This window comes from Schistosoma haematobium, chromosome 1 (assembly GCF_000699445.3).
Source record: "Schistosoma haematobium chromosome 1, whole genome shotgun sequence".
NCBI lineage: Eukaryota > Metazoa > Platyhelminthes > Trematoda > Strigeidida > Schistosomatidae > Schistosoma > Schistosoma haematobium.
Genome location: NC_067196.1, coordinates 68,848,598 through 68,872,089, shown reverse-complemented (window position 1 = coordinate 68,872,089; position 23,492 = coordinate 68,848,598). Strand labels below are relative to the sequence as shown.

The following is a 23,492-nucleotide window of genomic DNA, read 5'->3' as shown; positions in this document are numbered from 1 at the left end:
CACTTCATTCTCAAAACATTTTCCTGATAGTAACCGACTTATGAAATGAATAACACATGTAAACATTTTTATTGCATTAGTAGTTAATACGAGACTAGAAATCACTAACCTGTTTAGAATGAGGTTTTGGTGCATCTTGAGCAAAGTTCTTTCTGACTACTAAAGGAATAAAACAATTTTGCTTAGGATTAGCTTGATTCCATAATGACCATTCAACAGAATGATCATGATTAGATTTATTTGGATCATAAAATTGATCAGATGATGAAATACACTCATTAAATGTTGTTAGATCAACGCCTACTTCAAATTGAGCAGGTTGTTCTCTAGTTGTTGTCTGTTCATCAAAATCTTTATTCATTGGATTTTCATTTACACACTCGACAAGATCAGTTTGTCCACTGGGAGATATGCGTATATACACTCTGAAAATCAAATTGAATACTATATAATTATTTATATGATGAAGTACTACTCAAATATTCTATAATCAGTATTTACTTCAAAATACAATGAACTAGTAACGTAATGCAAAAAATATATTCAATCACACAAATTTATTAAGTTGCAAACAGTAAACACAAAAATTCATTTGACGATGCTGACAAATTTTGGTAACTGAAGATCGAAATCTACGGATGTTAATGTGAAGTTATTAGTATTGTTATGACATCAGTAGATACCTTGGAATTACTCCATAATTTCCAAGAAGAAAAGGAAAAAAAAACTTTGGAATATTTCTTAGACAGCTGAAAATCATTGTTTTCACAAAAGTAATGAACATCAATCAGATTCACCAACAATCAAATGTCTTCAAAGAAGGAGAGAGTGAAGCCAGTTTATGCATCAATGCTTTGAAGATTTCTTTAAAGTACATAAACCAACAGTTCCATTAAAGTTAATTTTAGACTGTATTGTGAATCAGACCCCTAGATCAAAGACCCGGGGAGTGGCCCTCTAAAAAACCACCTGCTTCGGTTTGAACACCCAGGCAGTATCCCAGCCCTCACACGCAAACAAATCGAATGATGAAGTGTGGAGCATACATATTCGGAGCCTCATTATATCAATCATTATATGTTTAAATAAGATAAACTCTCTTATCCCACGTTATTTATGTGTGTTCATTTAAATATTCCTTACAATCCCAATATTAAAAGTGTTTTTGCCAACAAAATTATTTATTCCTTTAACCAAAAATAATTTGAAGCTTTAACTGTAGAATCTAATAAGAATGAATGTTTTGAATATAATGCGATTTCATTTCAAGTAAATAAGAATTATACTTAAAACAGAAAATAAATAAGATTAAAGAATAAATAGTAAGAGAGATAATACAAAGCTCAAAATTTCAAGGTATATAAATCATGAATATCAACTAAGGACTTCTTATCGATTTCAAATAATCTTAGTTAAGATCTCCAATTAAAGATGATGACAATTACACTTGTTGTAATTAAGATATATATATATATATCCACTGCACATTTCAAATCATTTTTCAAAAGATTCACCTTATAATTATAAGCTCTAAGAAAATTAACTTTAATGAATCTACAATGAAAACTAATCACATAAAACATGAAAGAGAAAGAATGTATTTTTAAAATCTCAAGAGAATGAATTTGATGTAAATCCAACGTTTCATATCAATTCGGCGCTCAAATACTGTGAAACTATTCGATCAGATTTAGACAAACGTTCTTATTAATCACATAAAAGTATTAAAAGTAATGAGATGAAGTAGCTTTGTAGACATTGTTTTAATTCGTTGGTGGTATTTGTCATCTATCAACTTTAAATAAGGTATCGTTGAAAACCAAGAAGTACTGGAGAGATAATTCGTTCAATAATATAACTCTTCAGTAATACGAACCCAAGATTCATGACTTTCAGGTACCATGGTGAGAGCTTAGACGTTAAAAGCACAGAATCGGTGTTTAAAAGGCGCACAATCTCAACCAACTTTTATAAATCATTATCCTCATCAAAAGTAGAATCATAACGTGTTTAATATAAAACGTGACTGGAAAAGTAATAATATATTTTTAGGATTATATATATATATATATATATATATATATATATATACATTACACTTACTTGATTGGTTCAGGAATAGGATTCATTTTTGTTGTGAAATATACGATAGGCATTGATTGTATGTTTAGATCATCATTAGCCAAATGTACTTCACATAAAAAAAGAATTATATTAAAAGAAACAGAAAGAGAGGTATTTGTGAACAAGAATTATGATCTGTGATAGAGCAGAGATGCAAAATACCTGAGTTTGAAATTTAGAAAATCTATTTCTTGCTTGATATTTTTAAGAATTTATGATAAGAGAAAAGAAACTAATCAAGTACAACTCTATTGGCAAATTCATACTCTATTAAATTCATAAAGAAGTACATATATGAAGACTTGATTTCAAAGGTGACATAGCGAGTGACATTTTCACAGGTTCACTGAACGGATACATGAAAACGACGTTTAATTCCGCTAACTTCCACGTTAATTTCTCAACTAAGCCAGTACGGAAGCAATCAATTCACGATAAGATTTCAAAGATAGCTTGTTTATACTTAAAAAGCTTTATCTAACTTTAACGATTCGCGATATAAGGGGATGACTACCCAATGTGATTGGTCTTCAATAGTACCCCTATTAAGATCAATTTGTGGCGAATACGACCTACAAATTAAACCAATCTACACAAGACTGCTTTGACAAAACGATAATAATTAGATCACTAGAGCCTTAATTCAGCATGTACTTGGAGTTTTAGTGAGAAATCAGGAGTGTAGCAACCGTCATCAACTCCATTGGATGATCGTCATACCACATCCTGAATTGAAGTTAGGGTTTTATTACTGGACACCAACTTAGTGTTTCTAATGGTTGAATGTTCTATGCAAAAACCTGAAGGTTATGAAGTTTGGTCCCTGATGAGGTCATAAGTGCGCATGGTTAAGAAGTATCATACTGAGACGAAACAGTTGTCAGGTGCTTGTTGGTTTACTTCGATACTCGAATTGAGATCAATCTGTGAAGAATATAACCTACAAACTACCGTTTTTATTAGTATTATTATCATTCTAACAACAACAAACACGTAATATTGTTTATTTCATATCAAATTTTTACATAAGATTTTGATCAGCTGATGATTAAAATGTCAATCATAAGAAAATTCTTTCAACTCCTTCTCGTATGACCCTTTAACTTATTCAATAATAGAGTTTATTAGTACTTAAGGCTTAACCAGCCTGAGGTTTAACAATTTCCAATATTGCGTTTGAATAGAAAGCCACTCAAAATCATATAATATTGCTAAGTAATCGGAAACATTTTAATGCCAAATGTGATTAAAGTTATTGCAAAATAAATTCCTATTCACCTGATATGGATCCTATAATTAGTTCTAGTTCCTGTTCATTTCCGTTATGCTTTCCATTTCTAAAAGAAGAAATTTTAGATTTTGTAACATTTTGTAAATGATCGTTTGGTCTACCAAATGGTTGTAATTTCGGGGATGACTCTTTGGAATTATCAAAATTTAGACGAATTTTTTTCATAAATATAGAAAGATATTCTTTACGAACTGTCCTAGACCACCATGATATACTTTGTACAGAATTTGATTGATTCGAGTTGTATACTGTCCCGGCACCCCATAATTTTGAACGGATTTCTGCAATTTTTTGACCAGAGGTCTATTTTTAAAAAAATACACAAAAAAGTGAACTGTGTGCAAGAAAATAAGTTTTTGATATGTTTACAGAAATAGCGCTAAAACTTAATGAGGGATTCCCAAGCTAAACATGTCATTCAATACGTAAACTGTTATGCCTCATGAATCCTTAAATGACTTGTACTTGGTGCTGGGAACCCAAATATGAAGACGCATAGTGAAAACACAAAGAATGTTGATATGGATTTATTTGATTCCAGAAATCAGTCAAAGTAATACAGAAAGACACATTTTTACACTAGTTTTATTCTTACTTGATGATTAGTTAACAATTATCCCATATAAAAGAAATATAAAGAATTGCTACAAAAATCCAAGCTACGGATTTTTTTATAAAGAAGTAATTGCATTACGTACATATTATCAACTTGACAGGCCAGTAACATAATATATGATTATATGTTCTGGAGTGTCAAACTATAATTTTATTTGATTAATTAAGTCACTTCTTATTACATTTATAGTTAAGTAAAACAAAACATTGTTACATACTACAAAGACCATATAAATTAATGTCGTGATTACGGGGTGTTTATCTAATCTATCTAATATATATATATATATATATATATATATATATATATATATATATATATATATATATATATATATATATATATACGTTAGCTGTAAACAATCGATGCATTTAATTTTATACTGAGTTCAGCTTTATGTTGATTCTAATACAATTAGAAAACACAAAAATATTTGTATGATAGTACTAATAATAATGAAAATAATAAATATGATACAATCCAACCAAAAACAAATTTAAACACTAAGCCGATGACCCATAGCATATAATATTGTGGTAAAGCTAGTGATATTTCATTTGATAGTTCGAACAGTGATAAGTGATACATAACAATCGAACACATTAAAATATCATAAGTTCCCGAAGAAAATATAACTTCTTAATGATGACATTGAGATACGAAAAATTCAAATGACGAGTCCTAGGTAGGACGAAACATACGTTCTGCATTCCACTTATAGCAAAATACTAGTTAGCACAATACTATGTCAGAATAATCAGCGCAGACAATAGACATGGCAACAGAGATTGATTAATCAGCAATTTCGAATATTAGCGATAGTCGGTTATAGAATACTAAATGCAAGGAAAATCATCATTCAAAAAGAAATATGCTGGTAAATAGATGGAATCGGATTGTACTTGAATGTTATGAGAGGTCTGAGGGACCAATTAATACTTTTTTAACCCTCCGCATTACAGAAAAAACCTTTTTCATCAAAAACCTGAAAAAGTAAACTAGACTATAGCTGTAGATTTCATCAATACACTAAAGAATGAAACCATAAAGCAAAAAGGACAACTCTTCAACAAATAAATCATAGACAGTATTTCGGATTGCATGAGTTGTCGATTTTAAAGTAATAAATTTGAAAATTTAAACAACACCAATAAAAGAAGATTCATAGAGCTGTGGAAACGATCGACACTTTTATAGAAAAGCTTTTATAATCCCTTTAGGCAAATTTTGAAAGACTGCACCGGTAGAGATGTTATTTATCACTAGGAATATCTTACTTCTGCCCCATTCAAAAGTGGTGACTACGGTTTGGAAAGTTGGTTGAAAGTTTACTCGGTATTTCACAGAGCAGCTTACTGACTAGACAACAAGTGACAAGAGAATATCAATAAGTTGGGAAAAAAAGTGGGACGCTAAAGGACCAAAGAAAAAAAGCGAAAAAAGAGGTAAGTTCCCTTCTTTAATGTAAGGTAGAATTGCACTGATTACTAACAACAGAAATCGATAGTCAACAGAAGATTCGACATTTGTTGCATGTGACTTAACAACACTACTAGACAAAGTACATATATTAAATGGATTATTTGGATTGCTGAGGTAAAAACATCATCACTAAACGTTAAAAAATTATCCTTATCCTTAAAAACAGTAGAATTATTATGAATTTAATTTATGGTTCTAGTCTTACAAGTTATTATGGATTCTCATGATAAAAGCATGGAATAATGTTTATCGAGTTATTTCACAGAAAACAAATTATCATATGTTTTGATTGTAATCGTTAACTTTAAAGTGATGGGATTCAATTGGAAAATAAAGTATACGTTTCACCGCATCAACAGTATTCACCAGTTCAACCATAGTAAAGATTTTAGACATGAATTATTAAAAACCTCAGGTGAAGTAATCAAAAGCTGACCCTGACATAGATAAACAAATTTTTTAGATAAATGAATATCTGGAAAATCTGACTGCTATTTATTTTCCCATACCACTTCGAATCAAGCTATTAAGAAGATCAATTGCATAGGAATGAATATTAAACGTTTGAATTTATCTGACATTAAGAAAATGATTTGTACACATTGATTTGTCTTTACATTGAACGGGTAAATGAAACTCTACATACTAGAATTGTTCTATTAGTTAATTTTGTACACACTGAAACACTGCTACATAACTTTTATATAAACATATATCATTTCTATTCTATGCAATTCAATTGTGTCTAATATCTTGCATTATTATTATTATTATTATTATTATTATTATTATTATTATTATTAATGGCTTTATTCAATATTATATTTTGGTACAATATAGAATTCTCAGCACAGGGTATTTCATCAAGTTACTTATGCAAACAAAAATAGTAACAAAGACAAAAAAAAGTTTAAAAAAAATATCTGAAAAACAGTACAACATTTAAAATTAAAGTCATGTTAAGAATGCAGGTTATTGGCTAGATTAACTCTAACAACCTGTTCGTCACAGAGTAAATTTGCTAGATAAGGTATTATAGAACATTTGTACTTTTCCTTGCGTGCATGGATTTTAATGTAATTACGTCTTGTTCTACCAGAAGATATACAAGGAGAAAGATAAGAGTGAAGGGGATGGCTAGTATCTGATAAAATGACACCTGCCAGGAGTTTGCATGATTTTAAATGTCTATCCACAACCATATTAATTATGACCTCGAAAGATTCACCACACACCTTGCTAACTGCCTTCAGCACTCTTCGCAATACAGCAAAGTCTTTTCTCAAAAGCCCGGGAAAGAATAATGGAGAACAGTAAAGAATAATAGGTAGTATGCAAGAATTGACAAATTGTAAGAGTAAATGACGAGTAATTCCAAGAGCATGCAATCTCTTTATGTAATAGGTCAGACGGAAAACCTTCTTCGATAACGATAAAACGTGGGAAGACCAAGAGAGATCAGAGGAAAAGGTGACACCAAGATAATTGACCTTCGACACTGAGTTTATCAAAGAGTCTCCGATGGTACAAGCACTATGGGATCTCAAAATAGTGTTTATATTCCGTTTATGTCTCATGCTAAAGTTAACAGCTTGACATTTAGACGGATTAAGTATGAGACCATTACCAACAGACCAACAATCAATACGAGACAAAAACTCATTCATTTCTATGGGATGTAAAGAGGAAAATATAGGCATACATACAGTGAGGTCATCCGCATACTTCACAAAAGTGTTTTCTGTGGAAGATGGCAGGTCATGTAGAAAAAAAAAATAGAAGAGGTGAAAGAACAGCTCCTTGTGGTACACCTTCATGAGACAGTAGAGACTCTGAACACTTTCCTCCAAACACAGTGTATTGTTCCCTTCCAGAGAGGTAGGAACATAGCCAGTTGGTTATCCAGCTGTCAGTGTTGACGCTGATTAACTTGTTAAGTAAACGTTGTCTTGGTATAGAGTCAAAAGCTGAAGTATAGTCCAGAAAAGTACATCGAACATACTTCTTACCCTTTTCTAAGTTGAACACTATGTTGTGATGCAGAACTGCAACAGCATCTAAAGTGCTTCTTTTGCGCCTGTATGCAAACTGGTATGTGTCAGTATGCTCTTTTATCGCAGGCTGAAGTGGAAGAATTAATAATTTTTCCATGGTTTTGAGGAAGGGTGAAGTTATTGCAATAGGTCTAAATTTTACATTCTTATCACCAAATGCTTTCTTGGTTACAGGAATTATCTTCATCTTTCTCCACATTTTCGGTATGAGATTAGATGAGAAGGATCTGTTAAATATAGTTGTGAACGGATGACACAGAACGTCAGCACATTTTTTAAAAAGGATGTTTGGGATACCATCAGGTCCCAAACATCGAGATGAATTAAGCGACTGGAGGCATCCTCGTACATCAGTTTCAGTGAAAGTAGGAACACAGCTAGTTTTTAAACCCGTGGATAGAGGGAGCATCACATCAGATGACTGACGTACAAAAGACTTATTTAAGTCACAAACATTCAGCTGGTTATCGGTTCTAAACTTTCTGTCACCTGTAAGTTCTTTAAAGAATTTCCACATACTTGGAGAGTTTTTGCAAGATAAGAGCTTTTGAGTAAACATACAGTTGAGACGTCTAATCTCTAGGTTTATCAGACCATTTAGCTTACGAACTTCATTAGAGTTTTTCTCCTTGTACATGCTTTCTTTCATCCTTCGTAGTCGTTTTAGTTGTGAAGATGTAAGTCGATCAAAACTTACAAAAATGGTTTCGGTGGGACAACAAATATCAAAACAAAATTTAAGGTAACAAGTGATAACATCAGTAGTGTTTTCGAGTGAGTCATCTGTAAATAATTCCCAGTTAGTCGTATGAAACATGTTTTTCAGATTTCGGATATTTTCTTCTGTGTAATTCCTATATTTGACTTTTCTGGTTTGACGTAGGAGTGTACTCTTCCCATGCTTTCCATATACTTTAGGTAGAACACGAATTATACAGTGATCTGAGCTAGACAATGGAGCACGTTTACGAGTCGCATATATACCCACATCATTAATGAAGACGAAGTCTAGATGAGCATCCAGACGGGTAGGAAAATCTACTACATTTTGGTGACCTAGTGATTTAAAGAAGCTACAGTCACATGAATTGAAATCACCACATACAACTGAAAGTGAATCACTGAAGGCAGTAACAGCGAACTCAGTGAATTCATCAGCAAAAACAGATAGTGCAGATGATGTGCAATCTGGGGTCACGTAGATATTGGTCACATAAACATATTTGTATTTATTCAGATGTTTTGGACGACATCTTAGAGTTAGACAGTCGATAAAGTCATTTGAAAACTTAAAACACACAAACGAAGATCGACACCAGTTTATGTTTACAAACGTAGCTACACCGCCACCACACCTCTTTTTATTGTTCGATCGATCCTGACGATAAATTTTAAAATCACGTAGTGATACAAGGCAGTCATCCTGTAAATCATTCAACCAAGATTCTTGAACTGTGATGACACCACAATTACGATACGTATTTTGACTAAGTAAGAATTGCAGATAGTCCACTTTGTTGATTAGTGATCGGCAGTTAGAATTCAGTAGCTCGGGAATTGACATATGATTAATGTTCATTCTCTTTAACGCATATTGCCAACCACCACGATGCCTTTTATAGTACTTTTTCGTAACTTGTGCAGCGGAAGGTCGTAGGCTTTTCATAAAAGCGCCTGAATAGGTTATGCGATTAATGGACATAATTATAAATTAAAACAAATGAAAAACAGATAACTTGTTGAAATAATCAGATGGCAGAAACAGGTAGCCCAGATATTCAAGCAGGCCGCCGCATATATCCTTTTCTCGGATTGTTATATATGGATTGAATTAGACCAAACTGAAGGACATTGGTTAAAGAATAACAGATAGGGAAGCTTGTAAAACATGTTCATTTTTAGATTATTATATTGATTTGATTATATTCGTATTGTCGTGAAGTACAACAATCATAACTAGTGTATTTGTTAAGTGGAGATCTTTTAACTGATTGTTTGTCTTTTTATCGATTATCATAATTACAAACACGAATTGAACGAATAACAGCCTAATTGTTACTCTGAATCATATACAAATTAAATTAAACTTACCGTTTTTATTGCTTCTATAGGAATAGGAAAGCGTAAATTAAGCTCAAAACAGTGACATTTCACTGTCATATTCGTTGATGACTGAAAATGCCTCAATGAATCTATTTGATTTGATTGAAAATCGGTTGAAGGAGGGATGTTGTGTGTGAATGAATTTTTGGATTTATTAACTGAATTCTAAAAGAAGTTATAAACAACAAAGCACGATTTATCATTTCAGCAGTTAACATATGTTTATTATATATATATATATACGTGATACGTTGTCTTCCTCGTCTATGGAGACTTAATCTATGGACTCATAGGGAAGAGTGCAATTAATCACATGGTAAGAGATCGACCGACAAAGATAATCAACATGAATATAATGGAAACAATAAAACCCATGGGGACGAAGTGATGTAATACTCATTTCGATACAAAATAAACGCTAATGGTGTTGTCCGGAATGGAAATGAAAGATCGGCGACTAAAATATTTAGTTCAGCGAATACACAGTACCACCAAGTGTTTGTGATTTCCAGAAGATGATGGGAATAGGGCGGAAAAAAAGGATGGGTCTGGAGTCAAGATAAAAAAAAACAAAGGATCAATGCAACTTAATTACGCCTGTTACTGGAGAATGGGCCACCGACCAGCATTCTCTAACCAACTTTGTCCAGTTTCTGTAGCAATTTGGATGACTCTCCCAGTATCAAGTGGAGACAAGAACATGAACAGTATTTTTAACTAATAAAAATAACCCAATATCAAGTTATAGGTTATCATTTAATTAGTTAATGACTATCTTATACATTAAATTGACTGATATGAGTTGAAAGTGGACAATTCACAACAAAGGTAGCATATATATATATATATATATATATATATATATATAACACCTTTTTCAAAACCAAGTATTTATGTAAGAATCAGTCAAAAATCGACATACAATAGAGAGAAATTATAACTTACCAGCTCTACATGATGATGATGACCAGACTTCATTGTAACTGGAATATCATTATTTATGTCTGTATCACACCATTCTGCATGATGGTTGAAATCAGACGGTCTTAATGGTGATAAACGACTGACAGCTTCCGATGCAGCTGCCCATGCATCGGTAATACGATGTATACGATCCATAATACTGATATCCAAATCCACACAGAAATGAGTAAAATCAATGTGAATTTCATTGACAAAGTCTTGGTATATCTAATTGTAACAGAGATTATTCATGTAAATTAAAATTGCTCACCTGTGACCCTGAAGTTATCCTGGAAGGACTATCTACATCTATGTGAGGTAAATATAAATTCCCATGTAATTTTATAGCCGGCTCATTTGAAAGCGATCTTGTTGTGTGATCGGATCCCGGGAATGACGATGTAGAAGGGCATGGAAAATGAAATAGCTGAAGCAAAAAATAGACACCAGTGATAAAAGTTACAAAACTAGTTATAATATGCAATAGAAACATTTTCAATTACTTTCATAAAAATAAATATATGGCTTCAACAATGAAACTTCTATAGATATTTTATCGTAAAAACCAACCTCAATAATAATATCCGCTCATTCGTTTGAAGACCTCGGTTTCCAACTAGTAGGTTACAGTTTAAGCAGATAGATAGTACTTACAATCGATTGATCACAGAGCAGTGACCGATATTATGTATGTCATATTCTTCTTAGTGCTAATTAAATTCTGTAGATCAGGTTGCAGTACATCTACTAGTCTAAGTGACTCGACATCGTATGCACTATGCTGAGATGTACGATGGTGGCTAATGGTAGCAGACAAGAAACCCTACATCATAAGATACTTACACACAAATAAAGTGACTGTGTGATGACTACAGAGATCCCTGTAATTGGTAAATGAGTCACATTATATTTACGTCAAACACTGACGTATAAGGAAAAAGTTAATCTTGTACATCTTAGTACCTTTCCATCAAAACCTTATATCAAGTCAAAAAAACGTTGAAGTTGTTTGCACATTGTTAGTGATTAACTGAGTAGGACAATAGTGAATGATGATTAGATGATACCATCTTAGATGATACCTATTGATAACATCAAAACCAAAAGAGAAAAGAACATGATCTTTTGCAAAACAGGTTGATCTAGATTTCATGTAAAACTCATTCACTCTTTTACTTGAATATATACTTGCTTGGAAGACACTTCATCCTACAAATTAAACTTATAAGTAATAAATAAGAAAGTTTATCAACGAAATGAATAATTGAAAACAAAAAAATACTGTTAGTGGAAAGAAGTTTAGATAACTAAAAAAAGTAACATGGTTCGGAACTAGCAAGATGTCGAAATAGTAGAGATAGTGGGTAGTTCTTTTTTAAATCAGGAGTATCACAAACTTAATGAGAAAAACGAACATATATATATATATATATATATATATATATATATATATATATATATATGCACAGAAGATATCAAGATACGCTAAAACAGTCATTTCAAATTGTCATAACGAACAATAAATGACGGAATAACAGTATAACACTGATAAGATGGGCGTACATATACCGCTTAGCTCGAAGTGGAATGCTAGAAGGCATAGATGTGAGTTGGAAGAAAGGTAACGACATAGAAATTCCCAGTTGGGATACAAAAAGTAGTTGTAACCGTTGATTGAGGAATTCGGGTGACATGACGCAAAATGTTATATACATTTATAGTCAGTTATTTGATTTTTCAAACATAAACATCAAATAACAAGAATATCCATGTAATTTTCAACCAAGTTACTCTTAATTCCACTAGGTAAATCAACACTGATATTAAAGAAAGAAGGGAAATGGTATCAGAGGAAAGGAATTGGACACTTGTAAATCTTACAGACGTGGTCTATTAATGAAATTAAAAAAAGATCTACTGTAAATGTATCAAGATATTCACTTGAAAAGAAATAAAGCAATTTCGAAATTCAACATCAGTATAAACTTCATTTCAATAATTATTCACTAGTTTTAAAATAATATTCAAGGAATTGAAATTATCCTTAATTCATCACAATGTTTTTATATGAGAGCAAATGTAAAATATTCGACTGGTTAAACTAATGAGAATAGTTCCAGAAAGTAGTGATGTAACCAGTGCTAAACTAATGCTAGACGAGATTATTATTCAATTTGACAAATTTATTATATGTATTAAAACAACATAAATGAGGAGATTGAAATACGAGAAGAAAAAGCTCTAAAATTCTTAATGAAGTAAATAATATAGAACGGTATATTACGGAAAACAGGTATATGATGTAAACTCTTTAATTTCTGTCTATTTATTTTATGAAAAGTTAGCCAATTTTACTATAAAAACAAGTTATACTAGTTTTTACTTGTAAGCGTTTATAGATTTCTCTGGTATTAATGTTTATGAATGCAACTGGTTAATGTCTATTGTCAAATGTATATCATAGACAAATTAATGATTATGCGAACTTAATACTTTAGTGGATAACGTGTTGATGCTTATAAGGTAAAATAGTGAGTTAAAAGATTATTGAGATCACCAAAACCCGTATGAAGAAATATTCAAGTGACGAGTCCAACACAGGATGAAACCCAGGTTGTAGATTTCATTGATAACCTTAATTCAAATTTAGTAAAAGCTATGCAAGTGGCCAGAATGGAAATCGTTCGAAAGCACTAAGCAATATATAACGACATGTAGGTTACTAATCAATTTTTAATGAACATAAACATTTCAATCTTATGGAGGCCAACTTCAGCAAAAATAACTCCACTGATTGTAACATTGGATGATACAGATTTGAATATGACAAGGATCATCAATTCCTGCAGCACTATTAGTTAGTACTAATCAACAAGAAATACCTCAAATATTCATGGAAATAATAATCTAACTTGAACTCAATTAGCCCGATTTATTTATATAAACAATATATGCCCTGGTACGGCTGAGGGTGGTGAATGTGCTCCTCCTCTAGAAGTGCTCTCTAATGGCCACACATATAAAACCAATGACATGGAAGTCCTACTCACTACCTTCTCGTGGTGGGGATCTTCTTTACGAAGTTGAAACGACGAGAAGCGAATGTCCGGCACTTTAATCGAGTTGGCGGATACAGAGGATCCATCTAGGGGAGTTGGAGAACCCTAAATCCAAATAAACGGTCCACATGGGCTCCAAGATCCTGTGGGAATAAATGGTGGATGAACCTATTGCTGATCACCGGCTACCATGAGACTGCGTCTCCTAACGTTGCTCCACTGCCTTATGGATTAGACCTCTAGGTTAAAGAATCGGGAATTGGCCCCATAAGTAGACCACCTGCTTCGGCTCGAGCGCACGGGCAGTATCCTAGCCCACACACACAAACAAATCGGATGATTTGTATGGCATATATATATATATATATATATATATATATATTCGGAGCCTCCTTGTACCAATGTATATGTGCTTAAATAAAATGAATAAATTAGCCCAAATCACTAAACGATATGTGTTAGTTTTAGATGACAGATTAGTGTTGTGAAACAAAATATATATTCGAAGCATCTCGATGATGCAGTTATTTTTAATCTAGATACTACTATGAAGTGGCTGAATATATGCGATAATCATAGCTAAGGTAAAAGTACACCTTTTTATGAGTCATCAGAACAACAAAAAAGTAGATTACTACTATTACAATAGGTTAAAATAGATAATGAAAACAACAGAAAATACATAATACTATTGGATAGCTGGTCACAAGTAGTTAGACATTACTGATGCCCTAAATTAGATGTTAATGCTAGACAGTAGTTAGTAGTCGTCAAAATTAAGAAAAGACAGTGATTATTAACCAATCATTTCATAAAATAAATCAACATCATGCACAATCAATAGACCAATTAGAATCTAACATAAAATTGTGTATATAACCAAGAAGGATTCACTTTCGTAATCACTATAGAAAGCCATGCTGAAGTAATGTGAACTGACTACTATGGAAATTAAGTATCAATCAGTTAATCATAGAAATATGGAATATTTTAAAGCATAAATATCTTTAAAAAATGACAGACCAATAATTCAATCGATATAAAATCCGCATTTTATCTACATAATAAATAAATTGTACTTTCTTTAACACGAATCATGTGATCGATAAACATAAGTAAATATTCAACATGGAATTAAAATGTTTGTTTATCAAAGAAAGCAACTAATCTGCCTTGCAACATTATGTTTGTATATTTATGGTATGTTATTATTTGTGATGACAACACATGCAATCGAGTTATATGAAAATAATTCATTACAATCTGATCATCATCTTGTAGACTATTTACGTGGATCAGAACACTTCCGACCATGTATTGAACAATCGGATCCAATACATCCAACCGCTAAAATGATTATTTGTAGAGAAGATATTACATCACAGTTTGGCAATAGATTACCAATAATAATTCAATCCGATAATAACTATTCAATTAGTACTATACATATTGAAAATAATCCCGATATTGAAATATGTACATCTGGTACATTTGAAAATATTATGAAGAATAATCCTAATGACATAGCAACATACCGTGGAATTATTGAACGTAAACTTATTTTGAAAGGATTATCTTTGCACATATTTCAACATGGATGTTTTAAAGGTTTATCTGATCTGGAAGTACTTTATATTAGAAATTTTTTCAGTGGAGAATTGAAAAAAGTATCTGGAAATTTATTTCAAGAATTAAAAAATCTACACAATTTAAAATCACTTCATTTAGAAAATATTGATATGTCTATTGGTATACCACAGTATGCATTTCATGGTTGGATGAAACATTTGGAAATTATAACCATGATAAACAATAATTTGAATAGAATACATAATGAAGCATTTCCATTTAATAATTTAGAAAATAAACTCTTAAAATTAAGAATAGAACAACAAACTGGTGATGGTTGGAAATTATTAGAAAATTCTCATATATGGGCAAAATATTTGTATACATTAAAATTATTCAGTTTGGATGGAACAAATTTACAAAGGACAATAGGTAATACACTGTCATCATCTGATGAAACAAATATAAAATCTAACGAAACAATTTTAAACTTAAATTTAGGTGATTATGTTAATAGAAATTTAGAACAGTTAAATATTCAAAATTGTGGACTAACTAATCTCATTGACAATAATGAAAATAAAGATTTATTTAGTTTAAACTTATTTTATTTAGGTAGACAATTGAAGCAATTATACATAGGTTTTAATCAATTTCCTAATTTTAACTTTTTAACTGCTATTAAAAAATTTCATCATCTTCAATTACTTAGCATCAATTCTAATCAAATACCATTGGAGAAATTACCTGAAACATTTACTGTACAATGGCCTTATTTAGAAGAATTACAAATTACATCAATTGGTATCAATTATATACCAGATAATTCAATATCAAATCATTTAAAAGTATTACATTTAAGTGAAAATCCTTTAGAATTATTTGATAAGAACTGGATTCAATTACATAATAATAATAATACTGTTATAAATGAATCAAAATTAAATGAATTACATTTGAATTCTATACGTTTAATAAGTGTTCAATTAGAAAGTAAACAAGCGAATTGGGAAAAAATACTTCAACCAATTAAAAATAGTATTGAACATTTAAGTTTGATTAATTGCCAATTAGAATCCAATATGTTTATTCCATTTATATATCAAAAGAATGAAAGTGCCAATCAAACGATACAAGAAAATATAAATGAACAAGTTTATTTAAATTTAGGTTTAACACATTTGAAACAATTAAAAAGTTTAATATTATCTGGAAATTATTTAGAATATATTCCACCAGGATTATTTGAGAATTTACATGAATTAAATAGTTTAGTATTGACACAAAATCAACTTCTAACAATACAAGAATATCATATAGAAAATGAAACTCAAGAAGAATATACATCTAATGATAAAATACATCATTTATCACGATTAGATTTAAGTTATAATTATTTGATGACTATGGAAAGATGTGCATATGCATTAGGTTTTAAAAAACCATTTGAAAGTATTATCCCTTTGAAACCAACTTGGTTAATTGAAAAAGAATATTACAATGATAATCAAGAATTATCAATTGATAATTTAGATTATGGAATATATGAATCAAATCAAATTTATTGGTTAGGTGGTTTAAATATTATTGGAAATCCTTTTGTATGTGATTGTCGATTAGCATGGTTTCGACATTTTATTAATCAAATGAGTAAACAATTTATACAAAGTAAACAGTCACAGAAACAACAAAAATTGATTACAACAACTAATATTGCGTTTGGATTTCAAAAATATTTAAATGAAGCAATCAACTTCACATGTTATGGAAAAAATCAATGGACTGGAAGAAGTTTTTTAACATTAACACCAAATGATCTTTACATGGAAGAACATGTTGATTGTAAAATTAGACCAGATATTTATGGTAAAGATATGAAATCGTTAGAGATATTAAAACCATGCTGGAAATTGAATAAAACACAAAGTCCTAATTTAGAAGAAATTTTACAAACACGACAAGATATGATACTTAGTGGTGGAGTTGGAAGTACATTATACAATAGCCCATCAATTATACTGGAGAATGCAACAACAATATCGAATGAAGCATACACTTTAATTATTTTAGCTGGAATAGCTGCGTTATGTTTTATAATCATCAGCATTATCATTATTATTTGGTTATGTATACGATTAAAACGAAATACACATCACAAATACATGATATCATCATCCATCAAGCATAGAAAACTCATTAATAAACGATTAAATAAAGTAAGTGAATCACTTAAAAAACATGAATGTTATTCTTTATCTTCCAGTTGTAATTTATTTACATCATGTAGTAATTGCACAAATAATAGACGACAACAATGTTCATTTTGTGGTTGCACAATGAAACATTTACCTTGTATTTCAAAAACAAATGAAACTGGTCACCAATTAGTGAGACCAAAATCACATAGAAGGGAAGATAGTAATGAAACACAAAACAGTATTTTTGCAAATCATGCAAATAATGTACAAAATTTGAGTAATCAAAGTATTACTGATTTAGAAACACAATCGTTGAATCGAATTATCAACATTAATGATACCGATAAGGAATCTATATTTAAGAGTAAAACACAGAGAAACCGAGAAAGAAAAAGATCTAATATTGTTGAATCGAATCGTGCTTCTGAATACTCCGATGATGATAAAAAATCAATTTTACAGGTAAGAAAACATAGTCAACCAGATTTATTAGTTAATTCTCATCTGCGGGCACGGAATAGTCAGAGAAGCACTTATATACATGGAAAACCTTTACAGGCGAGTGCAAGTGTTCAAACTCTTTTACAGATTGATAATAATCAGTCAGTGAGAGCACACAGACAGCCACCTGATGCTCTACTGCCACCGTTACCTGCACCACGTAAAAGTAGAAGTATAGGAGATTTATATCAGAATACAAGGATTGAATTACCAACACATTCATCAACCGGAATGATTCCATTTAATCTACGAAGAAGCGCTAAACAATTAGCCAAGAAGAAGATGGAAGAGCAATCAATGCAACAACCGACAGAAGCGCCAATTAATTTATTAAGACATTATGATACGAAAAAGAAACGTTCTCCTGTATCGACTGGTAGCATTCGTCGTAGTGCCCTACCATGGAGAGACAAGAGTCTAGATAATAGTGATTTTGCAAGTATAAAGGCTGGAAAATCCATACTAACAAGTAGTAGAGCAAGCTTAAAAGGTGTATTTAGAAGAACTAGATTAATAGTTTCAGCACGAGCTAGACTAGAGAATAATGAGAAGAGTAATATAAACTTAAGAAATAACTGGTTGTCTGCAAGTCGACGTAAAATTGAACAAACATGTAAATGGTTGAAACGTGATCGAATGTCAAAGAGAGACAGTCATCCACTATCAACACCAACACAACAGGAACCACGACAAGTGCACAGTGAAATTGATGTGAAATTTCTAGGTCCTGAATTGCCGAAACCTTTTTTCTTATTACCTAAAGAGCCTGAATATGCTACACCATTCATAGAACCAGAGCATATCAAACAACATACAGATTATCTACCAATGTACCATGATAAGTACATTGATAATAAGTCAATAATTTTGTCATCCAATGAGACAACAAGGGAATCAGTCAGTAATCAAATGAAATCAATCACTAAAAAATTACCAATTGACGAATACGTCACTGACTTAATACATATTGAGCCGATAAATTATCCCAATATGATATTAATGAATCCATTCAATTCAACGCCGCAACAACAACTACCTCCGATTGCTTCAGTAAAACCGCCACCTACAAACACTTTGAATACTATTAATAATAATAGTACTAGCACACTACCACATCCTGCTTGTAGTAATCAACTAACTGGGAATAATAATAATAATATTATTGATAGTAATGATAATAATAATAATAGACCAATGCGACCACCAAGACATCAAAAGCTTAAAATAACAGGGGATAATACATACAGCATTCAAACATTTTCCGATAACAAAACTAACAATAAAAGTAAAAACAATAATTCTACAAGAGGATCAGAGTTGAATAAAAACAAAAAATCTGAAAAATATTGGCCACTAGATTATGAACTGCCATTACCACCACCGCCGCCACCTCCACCATTCATTTTAAACGACAAATCAAAATTAATCAAATCGAATGTTAATAAAATATTAACGGATATTGAGTCAAATAAAGATAATACTGAAGTGAACAATAATGTGAATAGTTTAACTCTTCATTCATCTTTGCCTCCTTTCTCAACATTGACACTACAACCATCACTGAAATCAAAAACTATAAATGTTAAACCATTAAGAAGTGCCAGATTTCCACAGTCTACAACAACAACAACGATGAAAGAAGATAATCATTCGAAGTTGAATTTTACTGTTGAACAAAATAACAATAATAGTAATAGTGTGAATAATACTAATTACAAACTCATTGAGAATGCCCTAAAGAAACCAACCCAAAACAAATGAACTCAGAAGTGATAATAATAATTATATAAATGATGAAAAAAAGATGTAGGAAACCATCGTTTACACGATGACGCTAATTAATTAATAAAACAAAGTGGACACTATACACAGAAACTTCATTGATACATACATATCTAAAGATAATGTGAACAAACGCACATACAAAAAGTACAATGATCTCAACTTAGCATACTATGTATTGTATTCATGTAGCTTTTTGTGCTATATATAATTTTTTCTATTACCAATTTGCCCGGAACACCACCTTTTTTCTCTACTTACATCATTTGTCTACAATATGACCTTGTAAGACGAATTGAGCAGTGTATGTAAATAGTAGACAATGTAATAAATTCTTTATTAGCGTTAAAAAGGTCTCTTATGATTAATTGAATTTGTTCATGATTACCTTTATTTGTACAAGACATTGTTGTATCAGGGTAATAAATGATAACATCATCACATAGTGTAACTTTCTATAGGAGGTAAACTAGTGAACTGCATTTATCATCATATGCAACAACAAATCTGTTTGGATAGCGTAATAATATAAAGATTATCAGAACTACGTGGTAGTGCAGCACATTTCGAACAATCTTATCATATATATACATATTGAGAACATTTATGCGTGAAAAATTAAAGGGTGAACTAGACGAATGGAAGCATAAGAGGAAATGAAGACGATAACCAGCTTCATTTCTTATATATATTTATAAGTAGAAGAGATGTTTCAATAGGGCGATACATTTTTAGAAAGCCAACTTGGGTGAAACAGTATCTTAGTTATCATAGCCATTGCACAATTCAATATAAAAGGGGCTTGTAAAGGGTCGATTTAATAGGATTGGTCATATTCGTACGAACGATACCACTGATGATGAAGTGAGGTTACTGAATTAAACATTAATGGAGAACGGTTATCCTATAGAATTTATAAATCGATGGGATGGTTATAGTATATGACATCTACTACAAATTCGGAACCGAAATACCTGTCTACATCACCCTACCATTCAGAGGTGAGTCAAAAAGCATTTCGTTGAAACCAAGTTTCAAATCAGTTGTTAGCAAAACGCACTATGCAGTAAACGTAATTATTATTGAAAAAAAGAAGATCCATGCTTCACCAAAAACCTAAACGGCATGTAAACGATTGCATCACGTCTGACTGAGTTTACCACACGTTTGATGATGACTTGAGTTTTATTCTCTAAAAAATTTCTAGTCTATTAAACCAAAAAATAACAAAGCGATTTAATTTGAAAAGAAACTAGAACTACGTTATTTTTATTGACTTTGGTATCCCACTAAATTGTATTTCACTTAAATCTCACACACACAACCGGTAAGTCCCGGAATTATAAAATTTTCTCAGGATAGTGAACAAGCGTAGGAAACTAGGAGGAATCTGACTGATATCATATGGATACATATAATACACCACAAACCAAAGAATTAGCTGTTACTAATCATATAGATAGTCAGTTGTAAATCAGGACCTGGGACATACGTGTAACGTTTTACGTTATCACACCATAATTAGTAAACGAATATGAAATAAATGAGAAAAAAACTAGACAAATGAAGATCATAACAATAGTGTATGGTAAAAGGATGATAAGTCGAGAAAATAAGGAGTCGATAATGAAAAGTAAAAAAGAATAAGATTCAGGTGAAGATAGTAGAGTGAATGCAGTTGTTTGATGACAATTAATTCTAAGACATGAAACTGATAACTTTCAGCAATATATTATGGTTATTATGCACACACCAGTCAGGAAGCATGTACATCCCCCTAAGCAAATAACACTAAGAATTAATATCTGATTGTGGTATAACCGACCTTACGTTTCTTCCAACACAATAGTAAGTAGGGAATATAGCATACTAATTTGAAGCCATTACCTGATTGCGTGGTCGTGGTATTGATTACATTTCTTATTTTAGTCTACAGTAATGAGACACTGACGAAAGTGACTGCATGGTAGATTTTCTAACAACTCATTTGAACATTACAGGTAAAGAGTTAAAAAAATGTGTATACGAACTTCTATGGAAAAATCTGCTTACAGTACGGTTTAAAGTTGACTGCTACAAAATCTACAGTATAGACTGAACATTAGAATCAGCAAGTTTGAAAATGTTTTCTAAACGAGAGTATCTTTGTCAGACAAAACCACAATTTCCCTTACACGTGGTCTAACTGTCATATCATCAAAATTCATGTGTGATATGTCTAATATCGTTTTGAAAAGTACTATTATTACTAGTGTAAAGTGTGTTGTGAATGAAAACAAATCATTACACAATTTTAGATCGAAAAAATTAAGAACTTTAGTTAAACTAACTTCAAATGATTCCAATTTTATATTTTGTGTCCTCAGTTCATTCGCTTTCTTTGTTGTCGTGATGGTTTGACTAGGAAATAAACACTCTGATAAGTGAACTCCAAAAAGTTGGATATTAAAGCATAACTGAGTGGAGGAGTAGTATTGATTTATCGATGGACCACGTGGTATAACCAAAAAATTATTAGAAAGTTCCATATGCCATAAACCACCGACGAAACTGTAACATACATGAAGAGAAATATATGCCATGAACACATACAAAACAAAAACAGTATAAATTTAATCAATTTACAAATTGGTTTACAGTTAAAATGTTTTTTTTTTTTTACAAAAACAATGCAAGTGAATAAACCTGAATCAGAAAGTGTACAATTTTGTTCTAAGGACATAATATAAAATGACATGAATATTTTTGTAAAATGCTTAAAACGAATTTATTTTACTCAGAGAAATGAAATGAATGTTTGATTTGGTGAATGTAACAGTACATTCCTATATGTATGATAAAAATCATTAAATTATTCCTGTGGGGCAAACATGACTAAAAAACGGAGGGTGAAATGAAAATGTAACTGCAAATTAGAGAGGAACGATGATGATTGTATTCAGTGATGTATAAGAATGGAAGGATAGTCTACACACTTAACCTACTTAATAATCACTATGATGACAAAATTATTGATGTAACGTCTCTGTCCTACTAAACGATTTGACTTCTATTAAGTTTGCATGTAATTGCAAAATGCATAAATTGAAATTCAATATTAGGTCAAGTTTAAAGAAAGACTTTTGTAAAATAAGTTGTGATTGAGTTGTAAACAATATGGGACCGAGCAGCAAAATTTACACGCTTATATTACCAAAGTTGGAATCACCCCGATGAGTGAAAATTGAAAGAAGGAAAAGAAAAGATGATAATAAGAGGAAGATAAACATAATATAGGAATCAAACACAGTATTGTGGTGCAAACGCTAACGCATTATCCACTGAGCTACTAGAACCCAGTAAGTTAGAAGGTAGGGCGTGTGTGAACCAAGAAGTTCTGGAGTTCGACTTCACTGTGGACATCAACACTAGGATCTAGGTACATCCAAATGAATACTCACAAATAGGATGAACGCACGTTTTAAATTTCACTGCTAGCCGCATACCGAGAAAACCGTCACTTGTGAGTAAAGGTTCTTCAAAGCAAACTGTTCAGCATGCATATATATCGAAAAAGATTAATCGGTCAAAGTTCTTAAGTCAGTTAATCAGCTACAAAGTAGGACCACGTACATATATACATCGGTCCAAGTTGACACACCTCAATAGCACAACAAGGTTAACACCGAATTCATACAAGTAGTTATTTCAATGGTTGTAATATATTAAAGAAAGATTGCATATAAGGATATAATACATGAAGAAACAATT

General features: G+C 31.4%; 2 protein-coding genes across 2 annotated transcripts in view; one reads left to right on the top strand and one right to left on the bottom strand.

The window, feature by feature from the left end:
* Positions 1-23,492, bottom strand: part of MS3_00001965 (uncharacterized protein) — an 88,704-nt gene that overhangs the window by 35,120 nt on the left and 30,092 nt on the right. The window contains exons 10-16 of the mRNA XM_051209496.1: positions 22,073-22,292; positions 10,905-11,060; positions 10,616-10,861; positions 9,659-9,835; positions 3,403-3,718; positions 2,104-2,191; positions 110-425 (exon numbers count right to left, since the gene is read on the bottom strand). Of these exons, the coding sequence (XP_051074954.1) occupies positions 110-425; positions 2,104-2,191; positions 3,403-3,718; positions 9,659-9,835; positions 10,616-10,861; positions 10,905-11,060; positions 22,073-22,292 (1,519 nt within the window). The remainder of the gene's footprint in view (positions 1-109; positions 426-2,103; positions 2,192-3,402; positions 3,719-9,658; positions 9,836-10,615; positions 10,862-10,904; positions 11,061-22,072; positions 22,293-23,492) is intronic.
* On the top strand, positions 14,597-19,721 carry ITFG2_1 (integrin alpha FG-GAP repeat-containing protein 2; the record flags this gene model as incomplete). Its single annotated transcript, XM_035733706.2, has 1 exon — positions 14,597-19,721. Exon 1 carries the CDS (start codon positions 14,832-14,834, stop codon positions 19,719-19,721), a length of 4,890 nt encoding a protein of 1,629 aa, XP_035587828.2. The 5' UTR covers positions 14,597-14,831.